We start from the raw sequence: 19,118 nt of genomic DNA, 5'->3' as shown, positions 1-19,118 counted from the left end.
CCATTATTTCTCTCTTTGTTTTTGGCTAATTTCTTTTTCAGATACCATTTCCTTTTTTCCCCTCTACTCTTTTTGTGCCTCTATTAATCTCACTAGTATTGCCCTATTGAGTTTTATTTTCCATTTCTTTTTCTACCTTGTTAACTTCTTGCTCATTTATGTTACTTGTCTGTTCCCCTCCTGTCTCCGGTTTCAACCATTTTTCTGGTTCCTTTTCTGCCTCTTTGTTACCTTTTAATGTTGCTTGTGCCTTTTTTAACATTTCCAACAATTCCTCAGACATCCCACCCTCCATGATCAGTTTTAATATACTTTTAATATTTTTATATTTTACCACAATTAATTCAGTCCCTCTTCTTACTGTATTTCCACTCTTTAATATCAGGTCCCAAAATAGTCCAGTCCTTTTCAAAAATTCTTTATTTTCTTCCACTGTAGACAAAATACAGCCAAATAAAAAAGACCGACCACACCCTCCTTCGACTGCTTTGTTTCAAAATGCTATTATATTTCTTCTCTCCTGTAGGTGGCTTTTGTTGTTCCTCTGTATGATCAGGTCACTAATTTGTCGAAACTCGCCAAAAGTCAAACCAAAAGCTCAAAATCCTTACGCAAATTGTTCAAATCGTCCCTTTTATAGTTTAGAATTTTTCCAGTTCCAGTTTTATTAATCAAATTCTCCTTGGGCTTGGTATTTTATCACCGATAGCTTTTTCCTCCTTTCTTTCCGCCCTCCGTGTTCTGAGTGATGTTTAGCTGCTAGCTTAGTTTTGGAAATATTTATCTACCAAAATTAATTTCTCTTAATCTTACTTCAGCCAATCTTCCTCCGGATCTAACACTCTGTCCGTTCCTCCGCTCCTGCACCAGTCTTATTCCAGATGCCCGGGCTCCAGAGCGGTCATTTGAAGATGGCTGCAACCCCCGCTGCCAATCTTTAGAGAGCTTTGAATCGGACCTACTGGGGAGCTTGCGTTACTCCCTGCAGTTGCCTGAAACGCCTCTCCTTGTGCCCCATCCCTTCAGGACAGTTCCGGTCCACAAAGGACCTCTCGATGACAGTTAGTGTATCTCAGCGGAGCGCACTATTTTGCCAGCTGTTCTTGCCGCGACGCTTCCAGGTTCCTGTAATGTTTATTTTGTACTGTTTTTGTTATATATAATTCCTATTTGTTTGTTGCGTTGATGCATTAATAAATGAAAAAAATTCCCTCATGCAGCTCCCCCGCCACCAGTTCTCTTTTCCAGAGAACTGTCAAGGCAGAAGTTGGACTCAGGAGGAAACTGCTTCCTGCAAACTTTCTCCTCCGCACTTCCACATGCAGCAACATTGTCCTCCGCCTCCTGTGCGGGCCAGGCAAGGCTGGGAGTGGGGATCCAGAGGTCTCCAGTGGAGGAAGGCAAGACCAGGGTGAACCCCAAAGTCTTGGTCCACCAGAGGAGCCTCGCCATCCCCCTCAGGCCACACGGAGGACCCCTGGAAGGCGGCGCGAGCTGCCCAGAGCCCTGGGTAGTGGAGGCAAGTGCCCAGCCCGGTCCTTGAGTTCCCAGGGCACCTGGACCCCGCAGCACAGCCCTGCTTCCCTGAGGGGGCGCCTGGCCGCATTTACCTCGAGGCTGCTGCTGCTGTGCTCTCTCTTCTTGGCCAGGTTGTTCATGGTGGGTGCTGGAGGGCAAAGTGTGTGAGTCAGAGGGAGGCCCACTCCCTCTCCATGCAAGGAGACCCAGCTTTGTAAGCAAAGCATCCTCAGCGATAGGATGGGAGACCACAAGGAGAGCCCAGGAGGAGGGGGCAAGGGGTTGGCGAGAGGGCAGCAGGGCTGCTGGTGGCTAAGTGCTAAAGCAGGACTTCCTGCAGATCCTCCCTCCCTCTCATTCCAATAGCAATAGCACTTAGACTTATATACCGCTACACAGTGCTTTACAGCCCTAAGTGGTTTACAGAGTCAGCATATTGCCCCCAACAATTTGGGTCCTCATTTTACCCACCTCAGAAGGATGGAAGGCTAAGTCAACCTTGAGCCTGGTGAGATTTGAACTGCCAAATTGCAGTCAGCTGGCAGTCAGCAGAAGTAGCCTGCAGTACTGCACACTAATCACTGCACCACCATGGCTCTTATCTCCCTCCTTCTCATTCCCATCTCCTTCCCCTCTTTCCTTCCTTCCTCCCTCCCTCCCCCCTCCCTCCTTTTCATTCCCATCTCCTTCCTTCCTTGCCTCTCTTCCTTCCCTGCCACCACGAAGTTGTTGTAGATCAGTGTCTAGATCCCCAGCAGCAGCACCGTGCCCACGTTTTCCACCGCCTGCATGGCCCCACAGCCGGCAAGCGCTTCCCTTTCACCAGGACAGCCCCCGCACACTCACTGCTTCCTGTGCATGCGCCCAGGGGGAGTGCCCCACTGGGCTGGGGTCAGCCCGTCTCCTGGGTGGCCCTGTGGGCCAGATCTAACCACATTGCGGGCCGGATTTGGCCTATGGGCCTTGAGTTTGACATGTCTCCTGTCAGACCTGGAGCAGCTCCCATTTCTATTTCAGTTTGACACCACTGCACTATATGATGTAATTCTGACTGTAAGGCATAGCTCTAAACGTTCAACTGAATTTTGCTAACAAAGGATCTTACCAAGGCACCAGTATATTTAAGATTAGCGCTCTGAACTAAGCTATCCCCACCCCCCAATAACTTGTTAGGGTTTTCCATTTTATAGTTCTACATCTAATTATCACTAGTTAGTTATGCGGACTACTGCTTCTTCTACTTCTCTCCATTTCATATAGTTTGGACAACTTCCATGCAGCCTTCATATTATATCTCTTTACTCTCTGTTTTAGTACATTCATCTCTTTGATTTCTCATTATCTTGAAAGAAAGGCAGGATTGAATATTGAATTTAGCTTGCTTTTAATCCACATTTTCCTGAAATAACTGTTACTAGCAAAGAAGCACATTAGAACAATATTGAGGAATATTCCAGGATCAATTGATATCAAATTCTGATTATCTTTTGTAGTATTCCTACCTGTGTTAGATCCATTTTAAAGGACCTTAATCTTTTCCTAAATATGGCAGTTTTAGGAGATGCCATGAAATTAACTTTATCACTAGTACTGCTGAAAAGATATTTGTTTAAAAAAAATCAACTGAGAATGACTTGTTTCTTTCAAAACATGTACTGTGTTTTTGCTGGCTGAGACAAAACTATTGGTATAATAATTTCAGGACTATCATAGCATTTTAAAAATATATGTAAATAACTGTATACTTGTGAATGTATGTATATTCAGTTTGGATGTTCCTAGCTCAAACATTTAAAAATCCAAGAAACACCAACTTTACCTTTTTGAATGCTTTCACAAGTTTCTTTTTGTCATAATCATCAGCAATCCCCTGAACAGTTGTTAATGTCTTTCTACCGTTTCGTTGCTGGATCCTTATATGGATGTAGTCTTCAGTCCCTGCCGGGAGTAAGTCGTCACCCTTAGTTGCATCAGCAAAGGGGTCTGAAAAGGGGAAACCCATATAATGAAAATGATTTTTCCATAGCCTGAATTTTCTAAGTAAACAGATATAGGCTATTGCTACCTTAAAATGCATTACTTGAATAATATCAACATGTTGCCTTTTATCTAAATGGAGGTCGAATCATACCACCACATGGATTTTGATGGGAGTTTGTTCTCATGGATTCCTTAGAAGTAGTCCAGATTTGATGTACATATTTAGTAGTTGGGTTCTCCACAGTTCAATACTGAGGTACTGATTAGGGTTTTTTGCATAGTCTGTCCACATCCCAGCTATGCTTCCTAACTGGAACTGTTTAGAAGTAGGGATTGCCTTGTAGTATTTATAGTCTGTGTAAGATTTGAACTTGGTGTGTGTGTGTGAGAGAGAGAGAGAGAGAGAGAGTTGGTGTTTGTAGGTTTCCTGGGATGTGATGATTAATTAGTTGCTGAGAATGTTTTCTCTATTTTGACTGGTTGGTTTTGTCTGCTTGAGACCTGGATTAGGTACCTGCCTGTTCAAGAAGTCATAGCCCAGACTTCTGGTTTGGTGCTGCAGCGGGAGGATCGCTGGATAGTGGGGCTCTGCGAATCTCAGCCAATGCTTCTCCTTTAGGAAGCCCTAAGGGGGGATGAAGAAAGGAGGGACCACTCGTTGATTGGGGAAAAGCGGCGGCTCTTTTGCTTGATCCAAGGCACCCGACCGACCGACAGAGGAGAGAGACGGCCATTATGGCTGTAACGAACTGGGGCAACCAGAGATGAAGAAATAGGAAGTGAGGATCCAAAGCAGTGTATTTGATCTGGTGAGACTTCTTACTTCTAATTTCCACAGGGGCATTAAATCCCCCGAGAAGTACTTTTGAAAAGTGGGACTCTGTTGAGTAGGAGGAAGGGAATATTTGCCCACATCCGAAATAATAGCTGCAAGTAAGATTGGGAGCAGTTGACAGATCCATTAAAAAAAAAGAGGAGACCGAGGAGGAACTCTTAAAAACAAAGGGAAAAGACTGGACTGGTTATTTTTAAAACCTTAAAAGCTGTTTTGGAAACCCTTCTTTTGTGCTTTGTTGGTTTTTGTAACTTTAAATAACGAATTTTGGAAGAATAAGAAATAAATCTTGGGACTCTGTTGGATCTCTTAAAAGTTGGCTGTAAAGATGAAAAAAGAGTCAGGGTGACACCTACCAGCTGGAAAGGACATTACATGTGTGAAAAGAATTAAGGAAGGCAGAACACTCCCAAGGTTACAGATAAGAGAAGAGAGACACAGAGGTTGTTTCAAGAGGCAAAACAGCAGCTGTTGAAAAATTGTTTTTGTGTGGAGTTTGAAGATAGAGAACCTCTGGAAACGCTGTGGATTACAAATAACCTTGAGAGCCTGACATAGTGGATTGGCTTGGTTTCGTTTTAAAACCAAGTGAAGCTATTTTCTGACTTACTAGATATTTGGAATACTGGACTATTGAATTTTTGAGAGGTTTGGTAGACCTTCAGGATTACAAATACTAACTGATAAAAGATGAAGAAATAACTATATAAACCTACTAGTCAGTTGGATACCCGTGCTTCGTTACGGAACTGGAATAGCAGTAGGTAGCATTCTTCGCCATCATGCTCCATTATCCTATAGCTGTAAAAGGCAGCAGCAGACACGGTCTTCTTGAGAGGAACTTTGGTGTTTGGGTCGCACTGAGGTATATTGATTTAATAGCCATCTTCTCCATGGCAGAACATCAGAGGGTACAGGAGAGAGTCATAGGCATGATGCGTCTCACTGATTGGTAACAACCTGTTGTTTCTGCTATGGAGAACGATATCTCTCTTCTCAAAATCCTGGCTGACAATGAGAACAGCCACTTCTGTAGTCGTGGGGGCATTGAAACGACCTCGGTGCTCTCCAGAAGGCTTCCTATCAGAGTTAATCACCACTTGGAAGTCCTTGTGGCCCTTAAGAACAGAATCAACAGCAGCCTTAAGTTCCAGAATATACTTCTTGTGCTCACGCAGCAACTTCTGCAGTTGGCTAAACAGTTGTGGATTAACACCTGGGTAGATTCCACAACGGATGTCCCTCTCATTGTCATCATCACCAACACAGTATATTTGGAGAAATGAAGGCTGCTGCTGAGGCCCTGCCATGATACTCCCTGTCCTGTGGTGGAGCTGCCCCTGCACTTTGAATGTTGGCATAAAATTTCCCTCCTTCACTTCTCTGGCTCCAAAAGATGTCATTTGGAAGCATCTGTTGTACTTCCGGACAGCAGAAAGAAAGTGCTTTCCAATTGGATGCTGGTGGGTGAGAAGGCTGTGTAAGGGTTCAGGGGAGGGCTGAAGGGTAGGGAGGTGGACTTCACCACCACTGCAGCACATCTCGGGACTCTCATCGTGCCACTTTAGAGCACGGCACCAGGCACAGGGTAACAGGGGTCCGAGATCAACAACCTTGTCCCTGGAGTAATCAATCTGAGGTTCATATTTAAAACCAGACAAATACTTATTAGGCCAAGGCATTGATTTCATTTGTGACTTAATGTAGGGGTTATTAGTTGTATACTTTTTTACAGCCTGTCTACTGACCTGGGGGTGAGTTTGATGATACTTGTGTGCAGCTTCCCTTACTTGTGTTTTCCTAATAGCATCTGTAAATCTTTTTCTGCGTTTTCTGCCTCTTTTCCCTTTAACTGATGTTACAGTAGAAGGAACAGATTTGTCTGAACTGAGGAGAAAAATAAGGGGAAAAAGTCTGCCTCTGCCTACCAGCATCCATTTGTATTTATCTGCCTAGCGTCCTGTCAGTGTGTGAGAGAGTTGAGGGGTGTTTGGAAAGTGAAACAGTATTTGCTGTGTGAGCAAGGAGGAGACAGGAAGGAGCCTGGGCGTGGCTGAGCTCAACTGTTCTGTAGTAAAGCTGCTTGTTGCTGTGAAAGTAAAACAAAAACTGAAACTCCTCTCCTCTGCTTGTGTTTTGCATTTGGAACATATTTCATTTGCGGTTGGGAGGGGGAGTAGAACTCTTTAGCATCAAAGCGTGGAACAGATTTCTTTTCAGGTGGGGAGGGGGAGTAGAACTCCTTAGCATCAGAGCGTGTTAATAATATAGGAAATACTAATGCTGTGATGGTAATTTCGAAAAATCCTTCCTTAGTGAGCACCTAGAAGCCAAGAGGAACATACGTGGCAAATTTGAAGTTTGTAGGCTTTACAGTTCTGGAGATTTTATGATGATGTGTGAGTGGTAATTCACTTTTATATATATAGCTAGCTACACAACGGACTGACTTTGTGCACTGACTCTGAGGATTACAAATTCAAACATTTGTAAGAAACGATTGGTGACTAAGAGAAATAGGCACTGGTTTGATCTCCCAGACTATTGGGTATGTGGGATACTGTGGTGACTGTGGATGGTTTGAGATTATTGTGTTCTCTCTGCTGTTCTCTGTGTTTTTCTCCCCTCTCTAAATGATTTAATTAGACTGCCTTTTTAAATATTAGGCACTGAAATGACAAGTATTTCAAATCTAACCAGAATAGGGAAAAAAAGCATAATCAACACCATCATCAACTTCCTCCAGCCCATCAAGTCAAAGATCTATAGATACCATGCTACAAGAAGAGAAAATGAATACCTCTCAGTTACAAATGATGCTTCAGTCAATACAAGAAGCTATGACAAAAATTTATACTGAGATGAAAAATGAGTTGGGAGAAATGAAAAGTGGTATGGGAGAGATGAAAGAAAAAATGCACAATTTGGATGAAAGAATAGGGAATTTTCAGCAAATGATAACAAAGAATGAACAAAGGATTCAGAAAATAGAGGAGAATTCAGAACAAGAAAAAGGTAGATGAAATAAATCAAAGACTGACACAAGAAAATAAAGAGCTTACAGACTCAGTAATAATGCTCGACATGTAGAAGGTGGCTTATTATTTAAGATTCCAAAATATTGAAGAAGAAAAAGAAGACCTTCTGGGTATGATAGAGATACTAGCTGTGGCTTTAAATTTTAATAAACAGGAGACAGATAATGAGGTGAATGAAATATTCAGAGGACTTCTGGGGGTGACGTCACATTGGAGCAGTTACAGGGGAAGACTCTCTGTCTCCCCTGTCTGATTTTTCGTGTCTGGAGGCTGTTAACAGCGAAGCTGAGCCTTGGTGAGGACAGCTTCAAAGAGGGGAAAACCCAGTGGTGACGGAGGAAAAGGCGATCCCTCATTCCGTAGGGTGAAATCCCTGAAATCCGATACGGAAGAGACCAGTTGCCATGGCGCGGTTATGGCCTGGTCCGGAGATGTGACAGCCTGATTATCAGTGGAAGGAGTAAAAAGTGAGTAGCAGCTGAAACTATCGGCGGGCAGTGTTAAAGAATCTGATACTCCGAGACACTTCTCTAAGCTGATGGAATTTACAACAGTGCAATAAAGAGAAAACAAAGGATGCCTGAACTACAAGATGATGCAGAATTTGTAGAGAACGGATTGTAGTTACTGAGCGGTGTATTTTGCTGACTTTGGAGCCTGTGATACCAGCTGAGAGTTTTGTGTGGGTGGCGAACAAGGAAAGAAGGAAAATTGTGAAAGAAGGAAAGAACAGTCCCTTTTCGCATAGAAGAGAAAAAGGCAGAAGAAAGAGAAAGAAAGAAACAATGACTGCAATTTTGAATACAGGAGCCATTTTGAAAGCACAGGGAACAGAATTTGTAAGACAGTAGAGAGATAGAGGAAAAAGAACTGTTGTATTCCCACCGTAGGATTTTGGATTGGACTCACTCATAACCAGCTCTATGTACTTCTGATATCTCTACATTATCTAGGGTATTGTAATACTGTTATATTTAATATTTTATACACTTTACTTATTTATCCATATCCCTCATATATTTAAAGTAGATTTAAGCATATTTAAAACAAGATAGAATTTATAGCCACTTCTTTTACTACTGCATATTAGAAAATTTACCTACCTTTAAATTAGGAATTGTCAATAAGTAATAACCTTTAATTAATTTAATTAACTGCATATATCGATTTATATATTTATGAACTTTTAGCAAACATTATATAGCGAAAAGTGTAATGGATTATTTAATAATTTTATATTATAAATATTTATCTATTTCTTTCCATTGCTCCCTCTTCCCCTTTAACGTGATTCAGTCTATAGCTTTTTATATAATTGTCTATAATTGTCCACAGAAAATTGATATCAAGGGCTGAATTTAATGAGTGACCTATATTGCAGGGTAGGGCTGAAGAATTTGTTCAGTATCTGCAGGATAAAATCGCTCAGATCCGGTCAGGCTTGGACTCTGACTGGGTAGATTCGGGCGAGCCGACGGGGATGAATCTTGAGGAGACTATCTGGGATGGGTTTAACCCTGTGACCCCCGAAGGCATGGACAGGATTATGGGGGGACTCAGTGCTGCCACTTGTGTGCTGGACCCGTGTCCCTCTTGGTTAGTTTCGGCTTCCCGGGAGGTGACACGAGGCTGGCTCCAGGCGATTACCAACGCTTCATTGAGAGAGGGGTTCTTTCCCACCGCCTTGAAGGAGGCGGTGGTGAGGCCCCTCCTTAAGAAGCCTTCCCTGGACCCAGCTTCTTTAGCCAATTACCGTCCGGTCTCCAACCTTCGCTTTGTAGCAAAGGTTGTCGAGAGTGTGGTAGCACGTCAGCTTCCCCAGTACCTGGATGAAGCTGTCTACCTGGATCCGTTTCAGTCGGGTTTCAGGCCCGGGTACAGCACGGAGACAACATTGGTCGCATTGGTCGATGATCTCTGGCGGGCCCGGGACAGGGGCTGTTCCTCTGTCTTGGTCCTATTAGACCTCTCGGCGGCTTTCGATACCATCGACCATGGTATCCTACTGCGACGACTCGGGGGGTTGGGAGTGGGGGGCACCGTTTAACGGTGGTTCTCCTCCTACCTGTCGGATCGGTCGCAGTTTGTGTTGACTGGAGGGCAGAGATCGACCCCTAGGCGCGTCACTTGTGGGGTGCCCCAGGGGTCGGTTCTCTCACCCCTCCTGTTCAACATATACATGAAACCGCTGGGCGAGATCATCCGTGGTTTTGGGGTACGGTATCATCAATATGCTGATGATACCCAACTTTTCATCTCTACCCCAAACCACCCAAATGATGCCCTCAACGTGATGTCCCGATGCCTGGAGGCTGTGCGGATCTGGATGGGGAGGAACAGACTCAAGCTCAATCCCTCCAAGACTGAGTGGCTGTGGTTCCCGGCATCCCGATTTGTACATCTTGTTCCATCTTTGATGATAGGGGGAGAAATTTTAGCCCCCTCAGAGAAGGCTCGCAATCTGGGAGTCCTCCTGGATACGCGGCTTAGTTTAGAAGAACAACTAACGGCCGTGACCAGGGGGGCCTTTTACCAGGTTCGCCTGGTACGCCAGTTGCGCCCCTTCTTGGATCGGGATGCTCTGTGCACAGTCACTCATGCCCTCGTCCTTTCTCGCCTGGACTACTGCAATGCTCTCTACATGGGGCTGCCCTTGAAGAGCACCTGGAGGCTTCAGCTGGTCCAGAATGCGGCCGCGTGGGTTGTCATGGGGGTACCTAGGTGCTCCCATGTCACACCCCTTTTAGGCGGCCTGCACTGGTTGCCGGTTGTTTTCCGGGTGCGATTCAAGGTATTAATTATGACCTTTAAAGCGCTCCATGGCTTAGGCCCAGGGTACCTGCGAGACCACCTACTGCCACCAGTAGCCTCCCACCGTCCAGTACGATCCCACAGAGTTGGCCTCCTCAGGGTGCCGTCGGCCAAGCAGTGTCGGCTGGTGACCCCCAGGGGGAGAGCCTTCTCTGTGGGAGCGCCTTCCCTCTGGAATGAGCTGCCCCCGGAGCTCCGCATAATCCCTGACCTCCGGTCCTTCCGACGCGCCCTAAAAAGTTGGCTTTTCCAGCAAGCTGGCCTGGCCTGTTAGTGTTAATGTTAATTTTAATTTATTTTAAATGTACTGTTCGTTTTTTTTTTTTTAAATCGGTTTGGTCTTTTTGGAATTGGGTTTAATCTTTTTTTTTTAACTTTTGTGATGTGTGTTTTTAATGTTGTACGCCGCCCTGAGTCCTTTGGAGAAGGGCGGCATATAAATCCAAATAAACCTAAACCTAAACCTATATAACCGATTTCAGATCTCTTTTTTTTTTTCTTAAGAGAGAGAGAGATAGGAGTACTTAGGGAAAGACCTGGTGTGAAAATTGGAAACCTATGGTATTGTGGAATAATTTTTTCAAAAAGCTAAAGATGGCAAACACATCCACAGCTACCAAAGCCTTAAAGAAAACACAGCCAGCGGTAGCCTCTCCAGCAGGACAAAAGTTAACAACAGACCTGTTGAATAGTGAAAAACCAGGATCGGCACCAACCCTCCAAAGCCTACAAACTTCATTAAACATGATTCAGGAATTTATGATAAAAACACAAGAATCAATAGCTAATAATCATGATGACATGAAAGGCGATATAGGGGAAGTGAAAGGCGATCTAGCGGAAGTGAAAGGCGATTTAGGGGAAGTAAAAGGTGATATAAAGAAGTTGGATGACAGAATGGGGAAAATACAGGAAACAATAGCTAAAAATGAGCAGAAGATAAAAATGATAGAAACAAACTGAACAAACTGAAAAGAAATTGGAAGAAACACAAGACTGACAGCAGTTAACAGAGAGCTCGGGGAGGCAATATTCCACTTAGAATCAGAACGATCCTCTTTCTATATAAGATTTCAGAACATAGTAGAGACAAAAGATGAGGATCTAACAAAACTCATGAGTGATCTTCTAGCTGACCAACTGCAAATGGACAAAAGTGAACTGAGGAACAATATCGATGAAATCTATAGAGTACACACAAACTATGCACGAAGACACAAGTTTCCCCGTGAAATACACATAAGATTTGCAAAAAAACCTGTCGGAGACGAAATTTACAAAAGAACAATGGATGAACAGATTGTCCATAAAGGAAAAGAAGTCATAACCCTTTAACAAATACCAAAGAGAATCAGAGAGCAAAGAAGGAATTACCAATTCCTCTCTACACAACTGATAAAATATAAAATAATGTTTCGCTGGTTGATACCGGAAGGCATGTTAATATCTTGGCAAGATAAGAAAATAAGGATTGACGCCGTAGAGAAAGCCCGGGAATTCTATGAACACTATATAGAGGGTGAATCAGACAGCAGAGAGGAGTTGGAAACCCAAAGCCAAGAGGAGCAGCCGAAGGAGGAAAAAGGACTAGACCAAGATGTGAGAAAGAAGACCGATACAGCAGCCCAGGAAAGAGAAGGAGTGAGGACGAGAAACCAAAAGGAAACAAAACCAAGTAAAGGAACGAAGGCGATAAACTAGTAACAGGATGGAGGAGGAAGTGAAATTAATATCAGTCAATATAAATGGATTAAATTCACCTATAAAAAGAAGACAAACAATTTCTAAGCTCCAAAAACAAAACATGGACATCACAGGTCTACAGGAAGTTCATATTAAAAAAGGAAATGGTAGGATTTTGGAATCTCCAAAGTTAGGGAAATTACATCTGGCCCTGGCTGATACAAAGAAAAGAGGAATTGCAGTATATATAAAGGACTGGCTAAAACCTAAACAGGTATACGCAGATGAAGAGGGAAGAACATTATTAATCAAAGTATTAATAAAACAAAGAAGAGTATTAATTGCAGTCATATATGCACCAAACACGAACCAGAAAGAATACTATAGTAAACTACATAAACGGATTGCAGAACTGGAACTGGATAACATATGTCTACTAGGGGACTTCAATGCAGTGGTAGATCCAAAGAAAGACTATAAAAGGGATAATAAAAAAAACTATGAAAGGAGAACTCTACCAAATACATTCTTTGAAATGGCCCAAGAATTAAATTTCAAAGACGTTTGGAGAGAAATCAATCCACAGAAGAGTCAATACACATTCTTTTCAAACCCCCATAATTCATGGTCCAGGATCGACATGGTGTGGATGGATCCAGAAATGGAGAAAGATGTAGAAGAGGTAGAAATAACACCAAACATGTGGGCAGACCATAACCCATTAACAATCAAATGGACAGGAGAAGCAAAAAGGAAAAAGAGATGGACCATGAATCAGAGGGTTGTAAAAGAAAAAAATTACGTACAGTATTTGGAAAAAGAATTAGCACTCTTTCTAAAAGAAAATTGGAATGAACAGACAACTATTCAAAACCTGTGGGATACTACTAAAGCTTATGTACGAGGCATTACAATAGCATATACAATAAGAAGAAACAAAGATAAAAAGATACGATATACAGAGCTTCAGGAGAAACTGGGGAAATTTGAATATAAACTTCAGAAAGAACCTCAAAACAAAGAAGCCAAAGAAGAAAAAGAAATAATTAAACATAGATTAAACTTAATGACACAAGAAGAAATGGCCCAGAAAATTAGATCATGTAGGAAAAATTATTTCGAAAATGCCAATAAACCGGGGAGATGACTAGCCTATAAACTAAAAAAAGAGAAAGAAAAGAAAACAATACAGCAACTAGAGGATGAAAAAGGGGTGATACACCACCAAAAGGAGGAAAAAAATATATAGCAGTAAGATACTTCCAAGCATTGTACTGTCGAGAGGAGATAGAAGAGGAGAATATTAAAAGATATCTCCAGAGGAGAAATCTTCCAACCCTACCAGAAAAAACAAAAGAAACATTAAATGAGAAAATAACTAGGCTAGAATTAAAAAGGTCAATTCAAAAACAAAAAAATAATAAAACAGAATAATAATAATAATAATAATAATAATAATAATAATAATAATAATAATAATAATAATAATAATAATAATAATAATAATAATAATAATAATAATAATAATAATAATAATAATAATAATAATAATAATAATAATTTCTTAGCCGCACCCTCTCCCGAAGGACTCGGGGCGGCGCACAATAAAAAACACATAAAATACAGTATGAACAATACACACACAAAATAAACGAATACGTGTACCTGGAGGAGGTAGGCAGATGAATAAAGACAATTAAAAACACAATTTAAAATCCCCTAATAAAATTCCAAAAACCACAAAATTAAAAAACCCGTCAGGAGCAGTGTGAACGAACTATGGTTGAGCCAGGCCAGCTACTTGGAATAGGTGGGTCTTGAGCTTTATCCGGAAGGCGCGGAGGTCAGAGGTGGTCCTAATATCCGGGGGAAGGTCATTCCACAGGGCTGGGCCCGCCACAGAGAAGGCTCTGCTCCTAGACGCCGCCCCCCGACATTGTCTGGTGGACGGCACCTGGAGGAGTCCCTCTCTGTGCGAGCGAATTGGTCGCAGGGATGTATGGGGCAGGATACGATCCCGCAAGTAGCTAGGTCCTGAGCCATGGAGCGCTTTGAAGATCGTTATCAAAACCTTGAAACGCACCCGATAGACCACAGGAAGCCAGTGTAGCTCGCGCAGGAACGGTGTCACATGGGAGTACCTAGTACTCCCCATAATTACCCGCGCGGCTGCGTTCTGGACCAACTGTAGCCTCCGGGTGCATTTCAAGGGAAGCCCCATGTAGAGAGCGTTACAGTAGTCCAAGCGAGACGTCACCAGCGCATGAGTGACCGTGCGTAAGGCGTCCCGGTCCAGTAGGGGGCGCAATTGGCACACCAGGCGAACCTGGTGGAACGCCCCCCTTGCCACGGCCGTCACATGGTCATCCATGGACAGCCGGGCATCCAGGAGGACGCCCAAATTGCGCGCCCGCTCCACGGGGGCGAGTTGGATGCCCCCGATGGCCAATGATGGAATTAATTGGCTGAACCGGGGAGCCGGTACCCACAGCCACTCCGTCTTGGAGGGGTTGAGTTTGAGTCGGTTGTCATCCATCCAGACCCGTACGGCTTCCACACACCGGGACATCACTTTGACGGCCTCGTTGGGGTGGTTCGGGGTGGAAAAGTACAGCTGAGTATCATCAGCGTACAGATGATATCCCACCCCAAAACCACGGATGATCTCACCCAGCGGCTTCATATATGTGTTGAACAGGAGCGGCGAGAGGACCGACCCCTGTGGCACCCCACAGGTAAGGGGGCTTAGAGTCGACCTCTGCTCCCCTGTCAACACACGTTGCGTCCGGCCCGAAAGGTAGGAGCCGAACCACCGTAAAACGGTGCCCCCGACCCCCAACCCCTCCAGTCATTGCAACAAGATACCATGGTCGATGGTATCAAAAGCCGCCGAGAGGTCTAATAGGACCAGGATAGAGGAACAACCCCTATCTCTGGCCCTCCAGAGATCATCCACCAACGCGACCAAGGCCGTCTCCGTGCTGTGCCCAGGGCGAAAGCCGGACTGGCGCGGGTCTAGATAATCATTTTCCTCCAGTTGTCGTGGTAACTGATAAGTTACCACACTCTCTACAACCTTCGCCAGAAAGGGAAGGTTGGAGACAGGACAATAATTGGCCAGCTCCGTAGGGTCCAGGGAAGGCTTCTTGAGCAAGGGTCTCACCACCGCCTCTTTCAAGGCGGCTGGAAGAGACCCCTCACCCAGCGAAGCGTTCACTAGGCCCAGGAGCCAGTCACGTGTAACCTCCCAGGATGCCAGTACAAGCCAGGAGGGACACGGGTCCAGTAAACATGTGGTAGGTCGCAGTCGTCCACGCAATCTGTCCAAATCCTCGATGGCAACCAAGTCAAACTCCTCCCAGATTGGTCTCTCAAGACTCGCCACGGACGCCTCTACAGGGCCACTGAAAGGGACCCAATCCTTCCGGATTTGAGCGATTTTATCCTGCAGATATTTCCCAAATTCCTCTGCCCTACCCTGTAAAGGGGCCTCCCGCGGCCTCTGAAATAGGAGGGAGCGGGACACCCGAAACAGGGCGGCAGGGCGGTTCTCTGCGGATGCAATGAGAGTGGCACAATATTGATGTTTGGCCACTGTCAATGCCACAAGGTACGTCCTTAAATGGGCTCGTACCTGTGTCCGGTCAAATTCGGAGCGGGAGGATCTCCAACGACTCTCTAGGCATCTCTTGCGGCGCTTCATCACCCTTAGCTCCTCGGTAAACCAAGGGGCCAGGGTGGAGCGTTGCCGCCGGAGAGGCCGCAAAGGCGCCACCCGGTTCAAGGCCCCGGTAGTCGCATTGTTCCACGCGACCACCAGGTCCTCTACCCGAGGGCGGGTCAGGGCCGCAGAAGGTGGCCCAAGCTCCATCTGGAACCTCTGTGGTTCCATCAGGCGCCTGGGGCGGAACCATCTAGTGTTTTCCGGTTCCGCCTCCCCGCAGCGGGGGGTAGCACCAGGGAAGTCAAGTCGGAGGAGTGAGTGGTCTGACCATGACAGGGGAGTGATGGTTAAGTCCCCTCCTCCCAGATCACTCAACCACTGGCCAGAGACAAAAACAAGGTCCAAGGTGTGACCTCCCTCGTGTGTTGGGCCCTGAATCAATTGAGTCAGGTCCATGGCTGTCATGGAGGCCATGAACTCCCGAACCCCCTTGGATGCTTCTCCCACCGATGGCAGGTTAAAGTCCCCCATCACTAAAAGTTTGGGGGTCTCAACCGCCACCGATGCGATCAGCTCGAGGAGTTCGGGCAGGGCCGCTGATGTATAGCGAGGAGCCAGGTATACTATCAGCAGGCCCAACTGTCTCCCAGGGCCCCATTTCACAACAAGGGATTCACATCCGGACGTCTGTGGCACAGTGGACTCCCTCGGCTCTAAGTCCTCCCGAATAATCACTGCTACCCCACCGCCCCTTCCCTGGGCCCGGGGCTGGTGAAATGCTCGATAACCTGGCGGGCACATTTCCACGAGGGGAAGACCTCCTTTGTGGCCCAACCAGGTCTCCGTTATTCCCGCGAGGTCCGGCTCCCCCTCCGAAATTAGATCGTGAATGAGGGGGGCCTTGTTAACGACGGACCTCGCATTGCATGGCACCAGCCTCAGGCCCTGGGTCTGAAGCTCCTGACCACCTAGAACGCGGGAGTTGGTACATGCGACCGGGTGTAACCAGCACCCATGGTCTCCCAACCGACTTTTTAATCTGTCCTCGTATCTGCCCCTCCCTACGACCGTTGGAATCAAAAGGCCCTGCACCGGAACGACATCCTCCCCCTCCTCCTCCCTCCCGCTCCCTCTGCTCGTGACCACACCTAGTGACCTGGCTCTGTCCTCGCTCCTGACCTGACCCACCCACCCCTCAACCCCGGAACCCCTATAAAATTTTAAAAAACAATTAACTAAAAAACCCCTAAGTCTCCGCTTTCTATATAAATAAAAAAGACAGACAGAATTCCAGCAGAATTTTATAAAGGATTGCAAAAATCATTAGAGAACATATTACTAGAAATGTATAATGAAATATTAGAACGAGCTAAGACACCAAAATCCTGGATGGAGGCATTAATAACACTAATTCCCAAAGACAATGCTGAAAAACAGAAGATCCAAAATTATAGGCCAATCTCGCTGCTAAATGCTGATTATAAAATATTTATGACAATTATGGCGGAAAGAATTAAACATATATTAAACGAAATCATACACCCAGACCAAAACGGATTTTTACCCAACAGACACATAAAAAACAATATACGAACAATAATGGACATATTAGAATACTACAAAATACATCCAGGAAAACAAGCAGCATTGATATTTATTGACGCACAAAAAGCATTTGATAATCTGAATTTGGATTTTCTTATAAATCAACTAGCAGTAATGAACTTCGGAGATAAATTCATTGGGATGATCAGAGCAATATATTCGAGTCAGAGGGCAAAAATAATACTAAACGGGGAAGCAACAGAAGACTTCAGTATAACCAAAGGGGTAAGACAGGGATGCCCACTATCCCCTTTGTTATTTATCCTCTCACTAGAGACATTGATATCACAAATCAGGCAAAATAAGGACATAAAGGGACTGAAAATTAGAACACAGGAATATAAAGTGCAGGCCTTTGCAGACGATCTTCCATTATTCATAGAGGAACCCCTAGAAACTGGACTAAAACTGTTACAGGATATAAACCAATTCAGTAAAGTGGCAGGGCTTAAAATAAATAAAGAAAAAACTAAAATATTAACTAAAAATTTAACCAAAAGACAAAATGAAGAACTGGAGGAGAAACTGGGAATTTCGAGGGCCAAGAAAATTAAATATTTGAGAATATGGCTATCGGCAAAATGTATTACAATAAAAGAAGATAATTACAACAAACTGCTACGACAGATACAAAAAGATTTGGACAATTGGACTAAACTACAGATATCACTAATTGGCAGAATCTCAATGATCAAAATGAATATACTATCCAAATTACTCGATCTCTTTCAAACAATACCAATTAAATTAGAGAAAATTTTTTTCGGACAACTAAATAAAATGATATCCAAATTTATTTGGTCAGGGAAAAAACCGCGTATCAAATACAAACTTCTACAAGATAGTAGAAACAGAGGCGGTTTTGGACTGCCAGATTGGGAGCTATATTACCAGGCGGCAGCCCTAACATGGTTAAAAGACTGGATCCAATTAAAAAATAAAAGAATCCTTATCCTAGAAGGACATGATCTCCAACTAGGCTGGCACGGCTTCCTCTGGGAGGGAAAGACTAAATCCCACTCCTACTTTCAGAGGCATATAATACGGGATGCTTTGTTTAGGGTCTGGGAAAAAATAAAAAGAAAACACTACCTGAAAATCCCAAGCTGGTTATCAACCATGGAGGCAATGACATATCCATTTACTATAGACCTTAGTAAAATGGTAAGATACGCAAACCTCTTAGATGGAAAAGGAGAATTAAAATCAGTACAAGATCTGAAAGCACAGGGAATAAATATAGAATGGTGGCCATACCTACAAATTAAAACAAGATTCAAAAAAGATCGGGAACAATACGGAATATATGAGACACAAGTGGAATTAGATAAAATATTACTAGGAACGGGAGGAAAAACGATCACTAGATTATATAATTTTCTTTTAAAATATAAAATGGAGGAAGAGACGGTAAAGGAGACAATGATTAACTGGGGAAGGAATTTTGGCCACAATATAGAGTTAGAAAAATGGGATAAACTGTGGGAAAGAAATTATAAATTTACGAAGGCAGCAGCTTACAAAGAAAATCTCTATAAAATGTTTTATAGATGGCATTTGCGAGATTGCCCAAAATGTACCCAAATTTATCCCCTAATTGTTGGAGATGCAATCACAAGCCTGGAACATTTTATCACATGTGGTGGACGTGCCCCAACACAAGGAAGTACTGGTGCAAAATTCAAAAGTGGCTGGAAGAAATTACTGAGCGAAAAATAGAACTCAAACCAGAAGCATTCTTACTAGGACTGCTGGATCAAAAAATGGACAAACAATCTCAATATATAATCATACATATACTCACAGCAGCCAGGATTGCCTTCGCACAAAATTGGAAAGAAACTAATACACCCTCAGACGAAACTACAATCAGGAAAATACTTGAGTGTGCAGAAATGGACAAAATGACAATAGAACTAAAAGAAAGAGAAGAATCGGACTTTTACAATGTTTGGAATAAAATAAACAAGTGGCTAGAAATCAA

The 19,118-nt window shown here is 43.9% G+C and overlaps 1 protein-coding gene across 1 annotated transcript in view; it reads right to left on the bottom strand.

The window, feature by feature from the left end:
- The window catches only part of LOC309400395 (eukaryotic translation initiation factor 1b-like), a 74,993-nt gene that overhangs the window by 11,551 nt on the left and 44,324 nt on the right, over positions 1–19,118 (bottom strand). The window contains exon 2 of the mRNA XM_081968864.1: positions 3,338–3,501. Within this exon, the coding sequence (XP_081824990.1) occupies positions 3,338–3,501 (164 nt within the window). The remainder of the gene's footprint in view (positions 1–3,337; positions 3,502–19,118) is intronic.

The sequence above is a fragment of the Natrix helvetica genome (genome assembly GCF_964273705.1).
Source record: "Natrix helvetica genome assembly, chromosome: W".
In the NCBI taxonomy this organism is placed as follows: Eukaryota; Metazoa; Chordata; class Lepidosauria; order Squamata; family Natricidae; genus Natrix; species Natrix helvetica.
The sequence above is the reverse complement of the archived record's forward strand: the minus strand, read 5'-3'. Positions and strand labels throughout refer to the sequence as shown.